The 21,286-nt window shown below is 40.7% G+C and overlaps 1 protein-coding gene across 1 annotated transcript in view; it reads right to left on the bottom strand.

Moving 5' to 3' along the window:
- Positions 1 to 5,196: 5,196 nt before the first annotated feature.
- Positions 5,197 to 21,286, bottom strand: part of vps13d (vacuolar protein sorting 13 homolog D) — a 222,585-nt gene continuing 206,495 nt past the window's right edge. Inside the window, 3 exon segments of the mRNA XM_052039131.1 lie at positions 5,197 to 7,109; positions 8,189 to 8,429; positions 14,410 to 14,541. Of these exon segments, the coding sequence (XP_051895091.1) occupies positions 6,978 to 7,109; positions 8,189 to 8,429; positions 14,410 to 14,541 (505 nt within the window). The 3' untranslated portion in view covers positions 5,197 to 6,977.

Genomic DNA, 21,286 nt, shown 5'->3' with positions numbered 1-21,286 from the left:
CCAATACTTGCAAAAATGGGCTCTGGAACAGAAAAAGTGCTACGTAAATGCATGATGCTGTTCATGTACAATTTCATTTGTAGATTTATTTTAAGCAGAGTCCTGGAACATGCAAACAATGGCTGTTTGATTGTTACTGAGAAAAGGATCCTTGTGAAATAGAAACTGTGACCAATCTTATAACAGAACTAAGTTGGCAGAAATCAGTATTATGTTGTGGTGTCCAGTTTCTGAGCTGTATTTATTGGCAAGTGTAAGTGTCAGCAGAGACACTGGAGATCACCCTTGCACTGGTAGTGAACTGGTCTGTGTAGTTTGAGGCAGGGGTGGTGAGAGGTGGTTGGGGTCTAACAGCAGCCTGCTGTTGCAGCGAAAGGAGAACATCCTTGCAGCCAGGGTCACAGCAAGGTTAGTCAAATAACGGATTAATTAGGGGAGACTGCACCTGGCCTCACCATGAACTCTTCACTGAGCTAACCTGTACATAACCCAGCCAAGCACAGGTGGAGAATGACAAGTCAACCTCAGCCACAGCACTGCCTGCCTGGATGGAGCTTATTTTTAGACATCATCAGAAGTGGGGTCAGAGGGCTGTCACTTCCAGAAGACGACCAAGTATTCATTTCACATTGTTCTTGCACTGAAAAGGAACCAGCATTTGCTTGCTCAATTTACTTTAAAACTCCATTGTTCAGTAAACAGTACTCTCACCTGAATCCCACTGTGAAGGATTACAATACATGTCACTACCGAGGGACAGGCTCGCTGCTGGAGGTGTGGTGTTTCGAACAAGCTATTAAATTGAGGCCTCGTCTGCTCTCTCAGGTGGAGGTGAAATATTCTGCTATTTCAAAAGAGAGCTGGAGTATTAGCCCTGATATCCTGGCTAATATTTACCCCTCAATCAACTTCACTATAAAAACACAACTGGTAATTGCTTCTTTTGGAAGCTCGTGTTAAACAAATCGAGACTATGTTAAAATAGTGACTTTGTATCCAATACTATTGCATTGTTTGGAAAGCACTCTGGAGGTGATGAAGTACATATACACACAGACACACTTTCTTACTCAGTCAAATTTCCTCCAGCTTCGTTATCTCAGCATTTATAGTCTTGTGCCTGATGAGACTAGGTGTCCCAACAACTTAGATGAGTACCCTGTTAGCTTTCCTCTCCCCCCATGACAATGGGGGGAAAGTAATCTCCACTGTCCCTCTAGGTTGTTCAACTCCTCTCCAAATAGCCAATCAAAGATAACCAGATAGCCAGCCTAAGACTTGGCTAGCACAAGATATGTATTTACAATAATCGTTGTTTCTTTGCCTAGGGGGACTTGTGTTGGTGGTGATGGGGAGGTTATTTTGTTTGAGTGGGGGTGTTTTATTTAAAGACAAATAAAAATGCAGAGGCTGGAATCAGAAACAAAACCAGAAATGCTGGAAGAACTCAGCCAGTCAAGCAGCATCTGCGGAAAGAGAAACCCATTAACATTTGGGTCAATGATCACTGTTCTTGGCTGTGCCATTAGGAAGATTTTGCATAGAATAGCAGATCTGTATTCACAAAACACTTGAGGAACTCAGTGGGTCATGCAGCATCTATGGAGGGAAATGGACAGTCGACGTTTCGGGTTTAGACCCTTCATCTAGACTGGTGAGGATTCCACTGGTGAGATTCAGGATTTCCACACCTTCAACCCCAGTCCTGATGAAAGGTCTCACCCGAAACACTGACTGTTCATTTCCCTCCATTGCTGCTGCCTGGCCCACTGAGTTCCTCCAGCACTTCTTGTCTTGCTCCAGATCTCCAGCACCTGCAGTCTCTTGTGTCAGTAGATCTGTATTATACCCTGCAGTCAGAATCACTCACCTCCAACCAGCTAACTCGAGGGGAAGAGAAGCCTGATCCAAGCCCAGATAAATTTCCAGTCTGGAAAAAAAGAGAGAAATTAAGTATTTTACCAGTTCCCATGCAATGATGAGTCCAACACAGTTCTGGAAAGTTCAGTTTTAGAAAAGGTGGGGTTTCAAATTTGGGATTACAAATTACAGTGGATAACAACTATAACCTCTGTACTGTGTTTCACAAAATACATGCTAATGGACCATAAATACATGAGGAAAACAGATGTTAATTCAAAGGAGAGAATTAGGGGTGTCCAAAAGTTTGCTCAAAGAAATTGATTTTAAGGCTGAGAATAGGAGGTGAATTGCATAGCACTAGAACCAGATGATTAAATGCATAGGTGATAAAATTCAAAAAGGCAAAGGAAGGAAATATATTACTTGGGTCATGTGGATGGGGAATGTTAGAGGGGCAAGGCCATGGAGGGCTGAAACTATGTGTTGAATTAACATATTCTGGTGGATATATGAAGTATAAATTTGGAACATAACCGAATTAGCTGCATTCATTTCAGAGATGGTCTGTCATTAAGATGAAAAAGCAGTTGGATGCTATTTCAGGAATTGGAGGGGTCACTGAGTCTCTGCTGCCAGATAGGAATAAGTTGTTAAGTGTACGGCTGAAGCAGGAGGGTCATCCATCATGGGTGCCGGTGTAACACACTCAGCCTAACCTTGTCCTGGTCCTGTTATTTCAGTATAACATGTGCTCAGGGGTAAATGGGCCATGAACTGTCACCCCTACCCCCTGGTGGGGGGTCATCCTGCCTGACCTCATGAAACTGCCAATCAAAATGAATAATGGAGAGAACATGAACCCAGGCAGAATCATGTTCTAAATGGACAAGACTTCAGGCAAATTGTTTGGTTCCCTAGTGAGAGACTGTTCCACACCTAAACGTTAACCTTAATGCAGTGCCACTAAATAATTCTTGTGATCAGACATATTCAAGAAATAATTTATATACAATACCAAACTTAATTAGATCTGTGAATAATGTAACATGATTAACTAAATGGAGAACAGTATAAATTTGAATTAAAATTTCTCTCACAAATTTGGCATCATTTAATCACTACTCAGTTTCACTTACCTTGTGTCCAGTGTGTGGGAGTGAGGTTTCCTTTGTGGCAAGTTATTGATGTGCATGTGAATGCACACAAGAGAGGACCTTTCCCCAAAAGACTGTCTTGCACTAGGAGTTTTGCTCTTCACCTTCATCTCAATGCTAGAGTGCGAGCAAGAGGACCTGCATCTTTCTCTAAAAGAATGTAGCCCTCATGTAAGTTGTAATTGAGTAGACTGATGTCCATCTACAGAGAGTGGCGTGAAATACAACAGAACTGTTTAAAAAAAACATTTACTCAAATTCTATATACCTTGCTTTCCTGAAGGTGCAGTCCATTGCTTTTGACCGTTCAGCATCTGGTTTAATCAGCTGTTCTTAGCTGAGGAAATAAACGTTGGTTGGATGGAATTGAGATGTATCACAGCCAAACCAGATCCGTCTTCCTCTGATGTTTCCGGCACGTCTGGTTGAATTTTCTGCCTCCAGATCCAGCATCATTGAAGTCTAAGGCAGAGTATCAATCATCATCTAAAAAAGATCACCAAGTTTGTCGACTAAACCTGGTGATAATTCTGCACTGGCAGCCTGGTACCATGATATAATGTGGTATTTGCAGCACAGGAGCAGTCCATTTGGTTCAGCAGTGCTTTTGTGATGAGACATCATCTAAACTAGTGGGCGCTCAAACATGTGGGGTTGAATGGGCATTTTCAGCTTGGAATGGATTTGTTACAGGCACATCTCTGCACATGTGCTGCAGCACAGAGGCTGCACAGCATGTGCTGTGATAGCAAATGATGCACAATGCTCATTTATGTCACTTCTACGTCACTTATGCAAATCCTGCAAGAACATTACAACTTGTATTTAAACATTTGGCAGGTACATGTATAGGAGAGACTTAGAGGGATATCGGCCAAATGCAGGTAAATGAAACTAGCTTAGCTAGGCTACTTGGTCGACATGGATAAGTTGGGCCAAAGGGCCTGTTTTCCTGTATAACTCTAGTCCTGAATGGAGGGTTGAGGCATCCATTGGTGTTAGTTAACCCCTACCTGCTCTTCTGCCACAGAGTCTAAGGCATTCAGGTTTCTCCAGGTAAGTATTTCTTTAACTTCTTTTTACTGATTGCTTCCTCCATCTCCTCCTTTTCTGCAAATGTCTTCAGTGACACCAACCTCCTTGCCCAATCCCCATCTCTCCACCTCCCACTCTGATGTGCAATCCCTCTCTCAATACATTCTAACCATGTGCGGGGCAAAGAAGCTTCTTCTGAATTTCCTCGTGTTATTATTGGTGTCTTGTAATAGTTGGCTGTCTAATATTACCCATGTGTGCTATCACCTCCTCCATGTTCTACTCTATCAGCTCAACCCTCAGACTTCTGTTTTCTAAAGTCCCTTTCCTGATAAGCATAAGTTATTATCTCATTTTATAATCTTGTTATAATATGAACTATTCACAGTAGTCAAGATGTGTGGTCTAACCAAGTTTCTATAGAAATTCAACAATTTTGTGACTTTCAATTCCATCCTCATAGAAAATAATCCCAGCCCTTCACCGTAGTTCATGTTCCTACTTGCCTATTTTAGTGCCTTGTGTATAAGCTCTTCTAACTCTTGGCTAATGCTCTTCTTAGAAAGCTATTTTTGAAGGATTACAGGGTAAGTTTATTCCTCCTACTAAAATATACCACCTCACACTTATCTCTATTGATGTTAATTTGCCAATTATATGCTCGTTTTTCTGTTCATTAATATTTCCTGTAATTTGTTGCAGTCCCTCTATGTGAGCCACACTTAAGGTCATCTGCAGATTTTGAAATTACACTTCTAGGTCCCATATTGTGAAGGAGTAGATGTATTCTGCCAATCCATGAACCTTAAGAGCATTTCATAGAATATTTTCATCTCGCACCAGCTAATTCCTTACATGCACAGAGGGAGATCACCAGAATAACCAGTTTGTACTGTGCATCCACTGTTGAATCTAGATTGAACCCTGTAAAGTAGCCTCATTCAAAGCTTTATACTATCTAGCTAATCTAGTTGCAGAGATTAAAGTCATGATTTACTTCCTCTGAAAGTACAATTAATATCGATTCTCACACACCATTTAAATCCCAGAAGACGAGTACACCATTAGCACCAAGCCAGTATAAGGGGCAATCCTAAAGTGCCACAAATTGCATAGAATATTATACATACACATTTCCTTTCATAATAATTCATTTTATTCGATAATAAAAATTGCACAAAAATCAACCACATTGGGCAAAAAAAAAATCCTTTTGTCACACACCGCTCACAGGAAAATACCAACCTGCTCCACCCTACCCCATGCCCCCTAATCTGGAAGAATATATATGATAATCTCAGAGATTATACTACAGAGGAATGCAGGAATAGCAACTACCAGTGCCTTGCTGCTTGATGGAGTCTCTTCTGCAACAAACTAGTCAGGGTCTTTCACAAAACAAGCTGATCAGTGATTCCCAAAGACCATTAGATTACAGAGATCTGCCATGCAACATGTAGTGGGAACTGAATAAGCTAGCTCAGCTTTCTGTCAGGAAGCCATCTTTTGTCCAGTTTGCAAAATGGAGCTGTCACTTTAGATGCTTACACGTGAGGTCTTGGCTGTCCCATTCTAATTCCAAATTACCAGGAAGTCACCAAACCTAACTCTCCAGTTCAAAAACCACTGGCTGTCCCTTTGATACCAATCTTTCTGCAACCAACTGACCACTTTCTGCACATTGTGCTTGATTCCTTGTGACATAATGGAAAAAAAAGTAGTGAAAGAAGTTTGTTCAATACATGTGAACAGTGCAAAGACATGGGCCCATTGTATTGTGGATGCTCTCTAATAATCATTCTTTTCTACAGACCTCTAAATACCTAGCTGCAGACTCTTTGACTTCAGCACACCAACACATACTTTATATATACTTACAATAATTTTCAGTGCAGTTACAATTATACAGATCCTTCCCTGTCACAGACTTGTTCCAGTTGCTGTTAGAATCTGACCACATTCAATAGCTTTTCTCAACAGGCAACTGTACGGCATTCTACAATTAGAGAGATACCATTTCACTTCTTCCTGTTTTATGCTTCCTTGACATAAGCCAATGAGGTGAAGTCACAATACCCAACTGACACTAATTTTGCTCCAACTGAGAAAAGGAAGACAGAATCCTAGTATGCCTCAGAGTGAAAGTTTCAGCCACAGCCAGGTAATGCTCTTTCTTCCTAACTCAGTTATCCCTCACCTAAAATTCAGTAGCCACCTCACTGTGCCTTATTATCAAACATTAACATCTTTATACTGCATCACAGAAACATGACACTTTCTATGCCAATTTGCAAATATATTGTTTCCCCCTCAATACTTTTTCCTTGTACAGTCCAACAATTCTTCTTGCCTGCCAGTTTGCATATACAAAGAGACAAAATAAATTTGATGGGAAGGAAGAATCTGAGAAAAGTAGGGATGGTGACTTTTTGGAAATAAGTTCCCTGACCATTCTGCAGGGTTTGGATTGCCCTGAAAAATCAAGTACATTTATGAATAGTACTAGTGCAATAAAGTAATCTGCTATATTATGCTGCAGCTGGTTTTAAATGCTGCTTCTGTACATAACAGTTCCTGTGAGATTTTTTAAATTATTTACAAGAAAGTAATATTACAGGTATGTACAGATTAGTAAAATATAAAGAACTCTCAACTCTGTCACAATTTTTTGTAAATACAATATATAAAATGTAAAATACATTTTGAACAGAACCTGCTCCTTATTAGAGTTTCTGCAATAAACTGTCCCCAAAACCAAGCATATTATTACTTCCCCACCTGGTTGCTTCAAATAGGCTTCAGGGATGACGTTCAAAGGAAATGAGTTCATAACACTCGTGCTTATACAATAAACTATTATACATAGAGGCTTGTGTGGTCTCGTTACTGTACTTTGTTGCTTGTGGTCAACTACTAGAGAGGCTACTAGGAGTCCAGCTCCAGATTCTCTTGGTTCTCGTTGGTTTGTAGCTTGAGCTGCTGCTCGTAGTAGAGGCTTTTGGCATAATTAATTTCCTGTGAGATCTTAAGTGCGAGATTCTCTGACTTGACGTGGACCTGAAAGAAACATGAACAATGGATCTACTAAGTTTGTTTTTTGTACTAAGACAAACACGTGATGTTAGTAATCCATGTAAGGACTGAAACCAATGAGGATTCAGACCATTCCTATCACATAGTGACATAGGAGGAGGCCATTTGGTCTATGCCAGCTCCCAGGGGAACAACCCATTAGTCTCATTTCCCTCCTCCTTATTTCCCTGTACCCCTGCAACTTATTCTCTCCTCACATGTCCATCAACTCCTGTTTGATTATTTTTGCCATTAACCTTCACTGAAGGGTAATTTATAGTAGCCCATTAAACTACCACTGATTGAAGGGAAGTTCTAATATACATTTATTGATTATTTTAGCAACCAAAAAACATATGCTGGTGAAATCATGACAAGAATCCCCAAACTTATTCTTTTTGTGGGTCACAATGATATATCAAGTGAACCCAAAGCCACAACAAAGTTTATCTATTGTTCCCATTAATATGCACATATCTCACTTATACTGACAGATCTTGTTCAAGTTTAGAATTTAGCTATCAGTGAAGCTGTAACACTGAAATGATCTTTCCAATTTTTAAGTGCCACAAACTGTAAACAAGACATATCAGTGATTAATAAATGTATATGCAGAGAAAATTCAATTGATTGCTCTTTGGTGGGTTGGAGTGCAAAGGCTAAAGGGCTGCAATTTGAATAGCTCTGATCCAGATGATATGAGAATTCAGCAGATACTCCTCCAACGATCAAGGTGTTATTTAAACTTGTCCCACAGATGATGGGATACTTTGACCATCTGGCCAAGTTTCATGTGTGAACCTAGACATTCAACCTTGAGGAATGTCATAGGTGAGCCCTGTAAACAAAGAGTATGAGAGCTGGTGGATATTTCGTATATTAGTTCAGGGATAAGAAGCTGGTGATTGCAGTGCCCCATTTGGTGAGCCAGCTCAGATCAAGTAGCTTAGCACAAACCAGGGAATGAAGTCTGCAATTTGGTCTCATGGTTTCATTATTTGCAGGGAACAAATTTGGTCTCATGGTTTCATTATTTGCAGGGAACAAATAGTTCCAATACTCACCATTGGCTTGTGATGTGATGGCCCAGGTATGGCCACACCACTGCTTGAACTCTCAGCTTTTTTTGTCAGCTGTAAATATGCCTTTCCATGGTCCTTTGTGATAAGGCAGTGGTAGAGGTCATCATATTTGACTTCCAAGAAAATGGCATCCCTGTCAACATACTCGCCATGCTTCAGAAAATAGACTGCCTTCGAGGAGATGAGAACACAATAACTGTCGATCTGTTCCACTGCAATGAAACTAGAAAAGAGAAGTAACATAGCACTTGGCCAAATCCATTCCAAGCAACATACATTTATGTAGCACCAATACTTAAATAACACATCAGCCTCAGTTAAAAGGAAATACAGAGAGAAGACAGCAATAGCAAGTCACTAGATGAAATTCCTATCAAAAAGTTTGTAAAGCTAATGTGACTACAGACACAGTTTCTTGCTTTGCATAACACTGTCTCTGTATTATCACAGGAGAAATTTTGTTCCTAAATCAAATGTATACTCTCATCAGGTACCATGGTTCTAATTATAGTGGATAGGCTCTCACAGGCCAAGAACAACATTTCTCTTCCTGTGTTCCTTGCAAGCACCATTGTGTGCTTGTACGAAGCCAACTCTTTGACATACCAACAGAAAGGTTCAGGAATTTTATAGGGACTTGGTCTAAATTTTAATTCACATCAGTCTGAGAAGGGAATAGAAACAGGTCCAACACCGGGGATAAGTACAGCAGATAAGCATTGCTGCTACATTGGCAGAGATGCCTGCTGGATGAAATATAACACCAAGGCCTTGCCTGTCTGTTTAGGTGACTGCCAGTGATTTTATGGCACTGTTCGAAGATAGCAGATAATTATCTTGTTCTAATCATTATTCCTCTTACAATGAACAATACAAAAAGCAGATTAACAGCTATTAATCTTACTGCTGATTGTAAACTGTGGCTGAAGAGATATTATAGTCCCTTTTGCCCATAGAATCACAGATCACTGGGGAGAGGAAGGGATGGAAAAGGAGAGCAGGAAGGTTACACACAGAGGGGCAGGGGTGGGGTTAGGGGAGGTGGCAGCATGGGAGAGGAAATGGGAAGGGCATAAGAGGAGAAAAACAGATTAGGGGAAAAGGGAGATAGAAAGAGTGGCCATTTGAGATAAAACAATTGCATCAAAAATTGCAGCATTTACTTCACCAGAATCCACTGCAACAACAGACTGGCCACATATCACTGGTTGGGACAAAAAATACTTTGAAATAAAAAAATACATTGCTGGGACAAACTACAATATAGATTGTATGACCTTATGGAAATGTTTTGCATATATTTTGTTAAGTAATTTGAAGAGAATCTCCTTGGACCAAGCTCTGCACTGATCATGAGCTACATTATTTTATTCATAACTAGTACAGGAACAAACAGGTATGTTACAAATGGCAAAAAACAAAAGACCTACAGATGGTGGAAATCTAAATCAAAAACAGAAAATACTGAAATGGAAACTCTGTTTCTCTTCCCACAGATGCAGTCTGACCTACTGAATATTTCCAAAATTTTCTGGTTTTGTTATGCTACAATGGTCTTGTGCCTCTGGGCTAGGGAAGGAAGTGTTATGGAGTGTGTGTGTGTGTGTGTGTGTGTGTGTGTGTGTGTGTGTGTGTGTGTGTGTGTGAGAGAGAGATAACAAAAGAGGTGTGGCCTCAGCCGGGAAACTCAACACCCCTCACTGTTAGGGGTATGAAGTATGGTTACTTGAGAAAGGTCCTGGAGAGCTGTGAGTTTTAGTGGAAAAAAAATTAAGATTAGCAAATTAACCTCTCAGCATCAGAACAGTACATCTGGAAATTAAATGTGTATTTTAGATCTAAAATCTGCACTGGTGGTGATGGTGGGGTTTTGGGGGATGGGGTGGTGACAAGTTCCAGGAAGGTTAAGGCAAACCCCTAAGGTAGTAGATGATAGTTTGAAATGAAAACCAAATCCACATGATGCAATCCTCTAGGTACTGTGGGATTGCCACTGCAAAGCATAAAGCAATTACCCTGTGCTGGCCGGGAAATGAAACGCTGGCTAAGGTTCCACACATCTGGAATCGATTAGGAAGAACAGTGGCTTTGCTTTCAAAACCATATGAAGGCTGGAAGCAGCAGCAAAGTTTAAAAAAAACTCAAGCTTTGAAGTTTTAACTTCTTTACCAACAAGGATTCAAAGGCTTTGTCCTTAGTTATTACTGTATGCTCAAATAGGGTTAACGGAGAACAAATGTTGACGATGTGACACAGTGTCTGTCAACAAGCTAGGATACAGGAGACACAGGATTTTATGACAGACAGTTAGGTACAAAAAGTCTATTTACATGCAGACTGTGCAGATTAGCATACTGCTGATGATAAAGTGAAATAGATGTTATAGAGTGAAGGCTGCAGATCACACAGTTTGCAGGATACACTCTGGGCAGTAATACTGGACAACTGAGTATCAGGAGGTCACCTATGCATTATTAAATACACTATTAATCAAATAAATCTTAACTTGGTTTCAACTGTTATTGAGAGCTGAATCTGTGCATATGTGTAGTGGTATACGTCCAGCAGTTCTGTAGATAATTCCTGCAAACAGTTTACAAATGCCAACAGTGTTGCAATTTACATTAAAATTCAAACTTTGCTTCAAACAGTGTTCAAATATCTTATAAAACTATGATGCTGATTTGGAAAAACATGTGTGAAGAAAACCTAATATCTCCTAATAGTTGATGCAACTGTTTCAGGTGTCAATGAAAAGAATGTGCTGCCCCAGGAGCAAGACCAGGTCCAAAGATCATGATAGGGAGGGACATGGCCGTGGAAGTGGGCCAACCATTGTTGGCCTGATTGGAGTCTGGGTATCAGGTGAACTGTCAGGAGGGAGACTGATGGGATTGATACCTACAGCAGAGGGATTGCTGGGCTGGGTCTTGGAGGAAATCTTTGTGCAAGAACCTTGTGGGGTTGAAGTATGGGAAGATTGAGCGACAAGAGGGTGGTAGGTTTCTGAGTGGGGATGGGTGTTTACTGGAGAGTTGTGATAGGAAAATCAAGTGGATTTCACAGTGGGGAGGGTAATGAGGACTGATCAGGGGATGTGGGGGTGTGGAGAGGTGATAAAGCTATAGTGGAGGGATCCCAGTACATTAAGAGAATGAGGCCCCAGTCCATTGCTGGGCTACAATTCTTGTTATCCCAGGAGGGTCCAAGAACAGGCATTCCTCAGACATGCACTAATGTCCTTGCACTGCACCAAACATAGCACTCTGCAAGGAATTCATATCAAAAATTATATCGGAGATGCGTGATGCATGATGCCAAGTTTTCAAATTCTTAGAATGATATGTAACTACCTAAAAAACAGTTGCTTTCACATGCAGCAATGTAAAACAAAAGCACTACACTATCTACTCTTTTAGGCCATAGTTTGTTCTGATTTCAGCAAACACATGGTGTCTGGAAAGCTCTGCATTTCAAGACAATACCATTCCACTGACAACCTTCACTACAGCACTCACAAGTGTTAGTGATCATTATCATCTTTCAAAATTTTTATCACTTTAGCATTGCTACGAACAACACTTCTATCTATCCCACAGCCCATTTATTTTGCCGCACATCTTTAATATAGAGCAGCACTGAGAAAACATTATTCCTACCAAGATAAACATTGTTAGCTATTTAAAACCGTCAAAACTGTTCACCCCACTAGGTCATATTTGACCTTGACTTTAGTTCTGAATCACATCATCATTAAGGTCATGTCCCAGCCCACCTCAGTTCACCAGCCCTCATCCTACACTCTATAAATCTGAGATCATCCAAAACCTGCTTCCTAAATCCCAATTTACCCAAATCCTGTACACGCTGACCTATAGTTAAGCAACATCTTGATGTTGAAATCTTTTTTTTCCAAATCACTCCGTTATCATCCTCCCTATCTCTATAATCTGTTTCAGTCCTATAATCATTTGTGATATTGGCTCTAATCTGACCTCTTGCTGGTCTGAGAATGCAATTGCTCCACCCTTTGAAACTGTGCCTTCAGCTACCAAAGCCCCAGTGTCTGAAATCCCATTTTAAAATCTTCCATTTCTCTCAACTTTCCTTTAAAAATGATCCTGGAACCTGGCTCTTTGACCAATCTTTCGGTCATCTATCCTAATATGTGGTTTAGCATCATTTTCTATAATGTGCTCCTGTCAAGAATCTTAGGCTGATTTGTTACATTAAAGAGCCTGTATAAGTGCTATTGTTTTTGTTACAGGGAAGGCATAAAACAGATAATAGGCTGTTAAAAAAATTACTAAGTTATTTGAAGGTGTACTGTCCTTTTTTTTTGTTTAGTAAGTAATTAGACATCAGGAAAAACTGTCAGATGATTCAGCACTGAAATCATGCCAAAAATAACTGGAAGGATGAACAAAAGTTTGCATCGGCTTTTGATCATAATCCATGAAACCTTAATTTCCTGCCACAGTCCACGGAAAAACAAGTGGTTTTCTCATCTTCCCGAAACTACAATAGGATTACAACCAGACAGTACTTCTAAAAAAAATAAGTTCAATGGGCTTTACACCTTAAAATATTTATAAATTGACATTTTCCAGAAATGTATTAATTGTGGTAATTACTTGAGCAAATATATTTGTATTCTTGAGAGAACCATTCTACAGTGATGACAGTGTTTGTTATATAAATTACACAATATCAAGATTAATCCTTTCTCCCCTTCCCTTGAGGATTCAGCACCAAGAACACAGTCAACAAGCACTTGGGATACAATCAAATGTAGATTCCAGTCCAGGATTTGGAAATACAAGCTTTTCCTATTCTTGTCATTGGATCTAAATCCTGGAATAACCAACAGCACTGTGAAAGTACTTTTGCTAGTAGGACTGCAGCAGTTCAAAGAAACACAGCTCATCATCACGTTCTAATGGGCAACTAGAGACAGGTAATAAATGCCTTCTCTGCCAATGACCCACACACAGAAGAAAATCTCCTTTGATACCTCATCCAACTTCTTGCACATATATTCTAACTGCAGTTATTACATAGTGCTCAGGAACATAAACTATTTTCCCTCTCCATTGTGCAGGGGTGCCGTGGTCTATTATGGTGGCCCCATTCTAAACCAGTGGTTGAACGTGGGATTTTCTGCCAGACTATGACTCAGTCATATAAATAGCAACAATTTTTCAATTAATAAGACAATGGGCGTACCACCTTACCTACTGGAAATACACAGGGTTACAAGGAATGGGAAAGGAAATAGAAGTGATCTAGAAATGATTTATTGATATCTTAGTGGCATGTAAAACGGCTTTGTGTAAGATTACTGTTTTATTGCAATAATAGATAAATAAATTCATTATGGGATAAAAGCAGAAATGCTGCAGGTCAAGTAGTATCTGTGGAGAGAGAAACTGAGATAATGTTTGAGATTAAACAGTTTGTTGGAACTGATCAAGAGAGAAGACAAATTAGTTTTAAGTTGCAGAGAGAGTGGGAGGTGGGAATGAAGGGGACAAAGGGAATATCTCTGATAGGGTGGAGTTAGGATTGCTATAGTGATGAAGCCTTTTGCTATTTTGACAGCTTCCAATTTCCTGATCCCAGCCAGTTCACTTTCACCATGGACATACATTCCCTCCACACCTCCATCCCTCACGAGGGTTGTCTGAGGCGGAGGGAAGGGGTGAAGCAAGCTCCAAATTTTTATACTAGCTACTTACCCTCTACCTTTCAGTCCAGATGAAGGGTCTCCACCCGAAACGTCAACTATCCATTTCCCTCCATAGACGCTCCCTGACCTGCTGAGTTCCTCAAAGTGTTTTGTGTGTTGCTCCAGATTCGAGCATCTGTAGTCTCTTGTGTCTCCATATCATTATGGCAATCCTGAGTCCAGCCTATTAGAGGTATGCCTTTGTCCTGATCCATTCCCCAGCCCACCCCCATCCGTACCCTCTCTCTGCAATTTATGACTAACTTATTTTCTCCCTTTCCCAGTTCTGATGAAGAGTCTTAATTCTGAACAATTAATTCTGTTTTTATAGATGTTGCCTGACCTGCTGAGTGTTTCCAGCATTCTCTGTTTTTATTTTAGACTCTGTCTGCAATTCTTTGATTTTCAAATTTATTGTGGTGTCTAAGACAGAAGAATATTGCTCAAGCAACAGGAAAAAGTGGGGATAACTTACAATTCAGCCTGAATGTTGTCTGTCACTCTGAAAAGTTGTTCCTGTCCCTCTGCTTGCTTCTCTGAGTAACAGGGCAGTAGGCCGTGGGGGCCAATGCAACAACGTGGCTTTCGAATTCTCTGGTTAAGCATCCTGTTTGAAATACAAGACAAATGATAGTTATGACACTGTTTCTGGCAGCATAGATGGATGTTATCCAGTCATTGAGTTAAAGATTATAATATTCATTGAGAGTTAGCTCCTCAGCAATCTGGAACATAACATGTATGGATGTTCTATACTGCGCAGCTCTACTTTAGGTGTGGCTTTCTGTAACATAGAATCTACATAAAGCTATCTTAGGTGCACAAGTAACAGGGATCAGTCAGAGAGTACATAATTACATGGTACACAACTGTCAGTTATCCAGGAGTTATTTGTGTACCTTCCTCAAACCCTGTCTTCCCAATATCAGTAATTCCCCCAACTCCACCACACACCGGCTCTATTGGCCCTTCTTTATTTTAGTAATGAGCGGAAAAGGGCGGCACGGTAGCGTAGCGGTTAGTGCGACGCTATTACAGTGCCGGTGATCGGGATTCGATTCCCGTCGCTGTCTGTAAAGAGTTTGTACGTTCTCCCGTGTCTGCGTGGGTTTCCTCCGGGTGCTCCGGTTTCCTCCCACATTGCAAAGACGTACGGGTAGGTTAATTTGAGTTTAAAATGGGCGGCACGGACTCGTTGGGCCGGAAGGGCCTGTTACCACGCTGTAAATAAAAAAAATCATGGATAACAAGGAAAAATAACTACTCCACATAACGATGCCACTGGTCAAAATGATGGAACAAAAATTACTCTATAGGGGTGAAAATCAGTTACCAAAACTGTGGATCGAAGTACATTCTTCTGTCTGTTTACCAGAACAGAGAGATTCTGTTCTCTAACAGGAACACAGAAGTCACATTTGAATTGAATACCACTGCCTTATTATCCATTACATCATCACCCATACCTGTTCAGTCACACTGAAAAGTTGCTCCTATCCTATACCCATATTTTCCATTAACATGGTCTTTCTCTTAATATAGTTATAACAATATTTACTGCTGGCACTTACTATTTGGAATTCTTTATGTAGCTCTCCGATCAATCTCCACTTTTCTTTTGCTATTACTTTTCTCTTAATTGCTTTCAAATATTCAGCTCCTGCTACTTGGCCATTTTCACCAGTGTTCATGGAAGGTCAATCCATATCTGAATAAGCTCTTGTGTAAAAAAAAATCACCTAACTTCTCCTGTTGTATTTCTAGTCATGAATTGAACTATGAGGAGAATTATAATGGACCTCAGGAAGCAAGAGGCAAGTTGGTGGAATGACAGATAAAATACATCAGAAAAATGGTAAGTGTCACACTTTGGGCGGAGACACAATATAAACCAGAGAGCACAATTATAAAAAGGATACACAAACAGAGAGATCTGGAGGTATATGTCCTTAGCTTGTGGAAAGCTTGAGCAAGTAGTCAAAGCAGCGTATGGCATTCTACTCTTTATAAAAAGGAGGCAGGTCAAGATAGAAGAAATTTATTATAATAGAACGTAGAACAACTACGGCACAATTCAGGCTCTACGGCCCACAAAGCTGTGCCGAAGGAAAGTGGAGATTGATCGGAGAGCTACATAAAGAATTCCAAATAGTAAGTGCTTTGGAATATTTCCAAAGACTTGGGACTTCAGTTTTGTGGACAGAATGGGGAAGCTGGGGCTGTCCTCCCTGGAACAGAGGAGGCTGAAAGGGGATCTGATAAGAGATATTTTGAAGTCACGAAGGGTCTAAGCAGAGTAGATTGATAGAAACGGTTCCCATTGACAGATTTCTATCTCACTTCACCTGCAAGTGGTTAAGCTCTGCAATGTGCAGCCAGGCATGCAAGTGGAGGCAGATTCAACTGCAGGATTCACAAGGAAGCTGTATAAGTGTGAAGATAATTTGCAGGAGTGTGGGGAAGAAGGCAGAGAGCGGGATTGGATATAGAAAGCTGGTAGAGGCTCAGCAGGCTGAATGCCCCCCTTCCATGCTGTAACTTCTCTTTGATTCTGTGAACTAGAAAGAAAACCACTGCAAAAATTGATTGACAATGAAATGAGGGAAGAGGGCAGGGAAAAATAATAAAAGCTGAAGGAAAAGCACACAAAGTATGTAAGGGGATACACCACCAAACACCACAAATACCAAAAGCAAATATTAAACAAGAGGAATGGATAAAAAGGAAATGAATTAAAAGTCAAAAAATTCACACATAATAAAAGGAATTTTTTTAATATAGAAAATCAAGTGCTTAAGAAAGAAGACAGCTGGCTTTTGGGTAATTACAGTTTTTAATCAAAAGTCTTTACAAGCAGTTAAATTAACATCCAATGGAAATCTGTCCCCATTTGCTTCTGAGACTTGCATTTCAATTCCCATCACCACTCTCCTTTCAATGGTGTCTCTGGAGTGAGAAAATCAGAGTGTGGCTCTCACATGAAGGGTTTTCACATTAGCCCTGCCTGGTTGGGCCAGAATTGAGAGAGCATCTCACTAGGGTCTGTTTTTAAACATTGCCTTGGACTATCCGGAACTGTTCTCCTGCCAGACATGTACGAAGTTACAAGATCATGTATAGGGGTTAATTTTTGTGCTCATTATGTATTTGAGGGGTTAAATTCTCCAAATTTTGGCAGTACTCCCTGACATCTTGGAAATTCTGAGGATGATTGGCTGGAAAGTTAGAAGGAAAAGTGAAGTCAAACACCTCTGTTACAAATAAGAGTGAAGGGAGTTTATGGTTTAAGTCCAACAGCCACAGCTGTGGGCTGGAACAGGAGCAGCTGGACAGACATGTTGAAAGACTGATGAGATACAAGAACAAATGCTTTATTGATTTTCCGAAAGGCTGAACACTGTACAGCTTTGTACGAGAACACATGGCTCAGTGTATGAACTAGCACTTTCTAGGGTTAACAATCAAGGTGGTGTATACAATTTTTAGTTAAAAACCTACCATTGCGTGCAAATCAGCATGGTAGAACCTTATTGGGCTCTGAACATCAAATGCAGTAACCAGTCAGCTGAGTGCCTGAACTCAGAATATCTGATATGTGAACTTTGCTCATAAAAAGGTGACTCATTAGAGAGACAATCCTATACATTGTACATCCTTTCAGATAAGAAATGCACATACGATATCACTGGTTGTAGAACATAAACACAAAAGGACAAATGGTCCATCAGCCCATGCAATTCCTGAGCCTGCATCCTTTAATACATTCACTCATAAGATATAGGTATCACTGACTTTACTGTCCATTTCCAGATGTGTTGAAAAGTGGGTGATGACTCATTTTCCAGCAGTTTTTATTACAGCAGAGTGGCTTGTTCAGAGAATAGCTAAGACATCCATTCACATTATTGTTGGTTTGGAGTTGCATATACATCAGACTGAGTTAAGGGCAGCAGACTTCCTTCCCTAAAGGGCGTTAGTGAACCAGATGAATTTTTAATGAAAATCTCGTGGTTTCTTAGTCACTATTAGTGAAACTAGCTTTTTTTTAGAACAAAAAAAAGAAAATCAGATTTAGTTATCTAAATCTAAATTCCTTATCTGTCCTAGTACGATTTGAACTCTAGTCTCTAGATCATTAGTCCAGACTTCTGAATTACCACTTCAGCCAGTTAAATACCTTATTGTACCCACATATAATTAACTCAGAGGATTTAACTCCCAAACCATGAGTTCTAAGCTTGAGGTAAAGGATCCTATGCAAATGGCACCACGCACATTTTTTTTTAGAAAAGCAAAGTTCACATCCAGTGACCAATATTTACCTCTCAACCAACACCACTCAAGCAGGCTATCGAGTTATTTATCCTGTTATTGCATGTGCAGACTGGCTGTTACATGTGCCTACATTACAATTCAAAAATAGCTCATCCTCTTTAAAGCAATTTAAGAATCCTGAGATCATGAAAGACAGTATAAACTGCTGTCTAGAAATTCATCTCCGGTTGGTAGCACTAAGTGTGCTATGTAGCATTATTTGTGTGCAGTACTCTGCTTCCAACAATCATTCATCTGAAGTTAATGGAACAAACTTTACAAGGTAGGGCACAAAATGCTGATGCCACTACACTGCATTCAGTGCTATGCATTAGCTCTACCTTCCCTCTTTCAGTACGTAGCCTGAGGCGTATGCATGTCTGCTGACCTCTGACAGTCCAGGCACTGAAATCCAGGCCTCTCCATTATAATTGTGTTTGTACTTCTTACAGTGCCAACCTGGACTGTTAGAATTTTACAGTCTAGAGATTGGCAAAGGCTGGTTTGTAGGCCTGATTAATAGATAATGCTTAAATCAAAACATTTCGGCTTGTGCCTATTAGCAATTGGAGATGTATACAATTCAATGTAGAATTACTTGCACCCTCAAGATAATGATACCGACATTTGTTTTACGCTACAATTTATCTTTTTGGAGCTGGAGGCTCTCTAAATACATTTTAATTATGTGCCTTCTTGGGGGAAAAAACTCATACTGCTGATCTAAGAGAACAGTGGGATCCATGTTTCATACCTGTCGATAAAAGCATTGTGTTGTTAATTTCTCTTTAACCTTTGCCTGTCCTTCTCAATAACTATCTATCCTGCTCTTTTATCTCGGAATTAAAACTCTCTGGAACCCTGTCCATACCATCCAGCGAGAGGTTTTTTTCTTAAGAAACCCTCCAGACTTGTGAATTTAGCGACAATTTTATTTACATTTTTACTTAAAAGGCCTGTTATTAAATCCCTTCAGTTTTCTTCTATTACAGTAAAAATCAGACTATCACTATCCTATTGTTCATAAATCCTGATGGTTCAGCATCTGTCTCACCTAGTTCTGTTTCCCATGCTCCCTTTAAACTTACCAGGTGCATCGCTGCCCGCGCTTGCTTGAAACTCACTGGGGCCCTGTTCCTGCACTTGCCTGAAATTCACTGGGGCCCCAATCCCATGCTCGCTTGAAACTCACTGGCTCTTTTTCCCACATTCCTATCAAAGTCGCTGGGTTTTATTACCCATGCTCCCTTTAAACCCACCTCTTTCATGGGAAAATTTATTATACTCCTGTGTAACATCTAAAAGAATGGAATTAAAAGTGTGGTGGGGTATTAATGGGAGTACTAGCTAACAGTCTGGAAAATTTGCCAGTCTGGCACCATCAAAGTCCTAAGGGCGCCGTATAAAGAATTATCGACCATTCAGTATTAGTTGGCCCTTTCAAGCTCAAAGGCATAGGATGAGACAAAGCAGCAGAGAAAATTCATGTAACAGCTAAGCATCTTTTTTGGACTTGTGAAAGGAGGGATACGTAAGTTCAGAAAAAAGTAAGGCTAATATGTCCAACTCTGTTTGGCTGCATGTTGTATTTAACTCAGAATGAGACAGTAACAGTTATATCAGTCACTGGCTTAGAAATATTATGTGCACTTAAATCATTTGCATGAAATTGCTTTGTCTGTAATTTCAGTGAAGATGCTAGGTTACTTAAAATAACAGCTTTGTTAAATTCAGGCATTGGAATTTTACACAAGAGTGTTAGGTATTGCAAGGATATTCACAGAGAAAGGTCACACAAAGGTCAAAGTATAGTGGATTGTGGAGTTGGTATGAATGGCTTAATGCAGGGCGAGACAAGATTCAATTAGAGGTGGGATGCTTCGGAAAGTTTCTTTGATCTGCTTAAAGATCAGTGATTCACTAAAAGGAATAAAGTCCATTTCTCACTGCACATCAACAATGAGGGACATCCAATAAGCACATTACTTATTGTTCATTGGTTGAAAACTATGTCAACACAAGGGAAGCCTGTTAGGATATAAACAATTACAAAACAGGACAATGGGGCTTGTTGCACTAAAGCAGTGTTAAGTGTAACAGTGCAAGGGTTACTTGTGGCCCAGGCAGTGTGCGTTACTTATGGAGTGAGGGGGTTAAGTAGGACACAAATTCTCTTTTGTGTGTAAACTCTTGGACGAAGTCTGCTTACTCATTGGCTCCTGCCCACCGTTCAGCTCTGCTACACGCCTAACGACATAGTTCAGCTGACGGTCAGCCTCAGCCCTGGCCACAGGCCAGCCTGCAATCAGTGGGACAAATACTCCCTTTCATATTGCTTGTGTGGCTCATATTCTCCATTTTCCACATGCCTGTTGGATTTAGAGAGCAGAAAGTAAAACACAGCATTCCTGGGCTGGCCAGTAACACGTGGGCCTCCTTTTGTTAGTCTGGTAAAGCAGCCCTATTCTGTGGGCTGCACGATTGTTAGTTCAGCCAAGGGACTGTTTGCTCCAAATGGAAATCAGGCGAGTTCAGCAGGAGGCCACAGAGGCAGGTCTCACACAGCATGAGCAATCTCTCGGAAATGCCCTCCATGCTGTTCCACGCAGTGGGGAGGCGTTTCTCGTACGGGCTGCTCCTGCATACTCTCCACTTCCTCGCCCTTGCCTGCCATGCAGATATGCTGTGGCCATCCATTCTGCCATCTGGCAGCAAGGGATGTCCCCCATGAAGGTCTCCTCTTTACCTCAAGGACCAGGGATGGAGAGAGCTGCATAGAACAGTGCCGTGCAACAGGTTTATAAGTTGTTTCATGGGCTCCCAAGCTGTCTGCCATTTCTGTGGCCTGGAGGAGTCTACGTTTCATGTGTAAAAGGAACACATGAGGTTGCAGCCCCACTTTTGGCATTTGAAGGGGCTTCTCCTCAAGTTCTGGTTGCACTTCAGCCCCACTTTACTGACCTCTGGGCATCTGGTGTGGGGAGGTGGTGGTGGGGTGGGGGTCAAGGTGGTCTGCTCCTGGTTTAGCCAAGGTGGCT

This window comes from Pristis pectinata, chromosome 26 (genome assembly GCF_009764475.1).
Source record: "Pristis pectinata isolate sPriPec2 chromosome 26, sPriPec2.1.pri, whole genome shotgun sequence".
Classification (NCBI taxonomy): domain Eukaryota; kingdom Metazoa; phylum Chordata; class Chondrichthyes; order Rhinopristiformes; family Pristidae; genus Pristis; species Pristis pectinata.
This window is presented reverse-complemented; position numbering and strand designations above follow the sequence as displayed.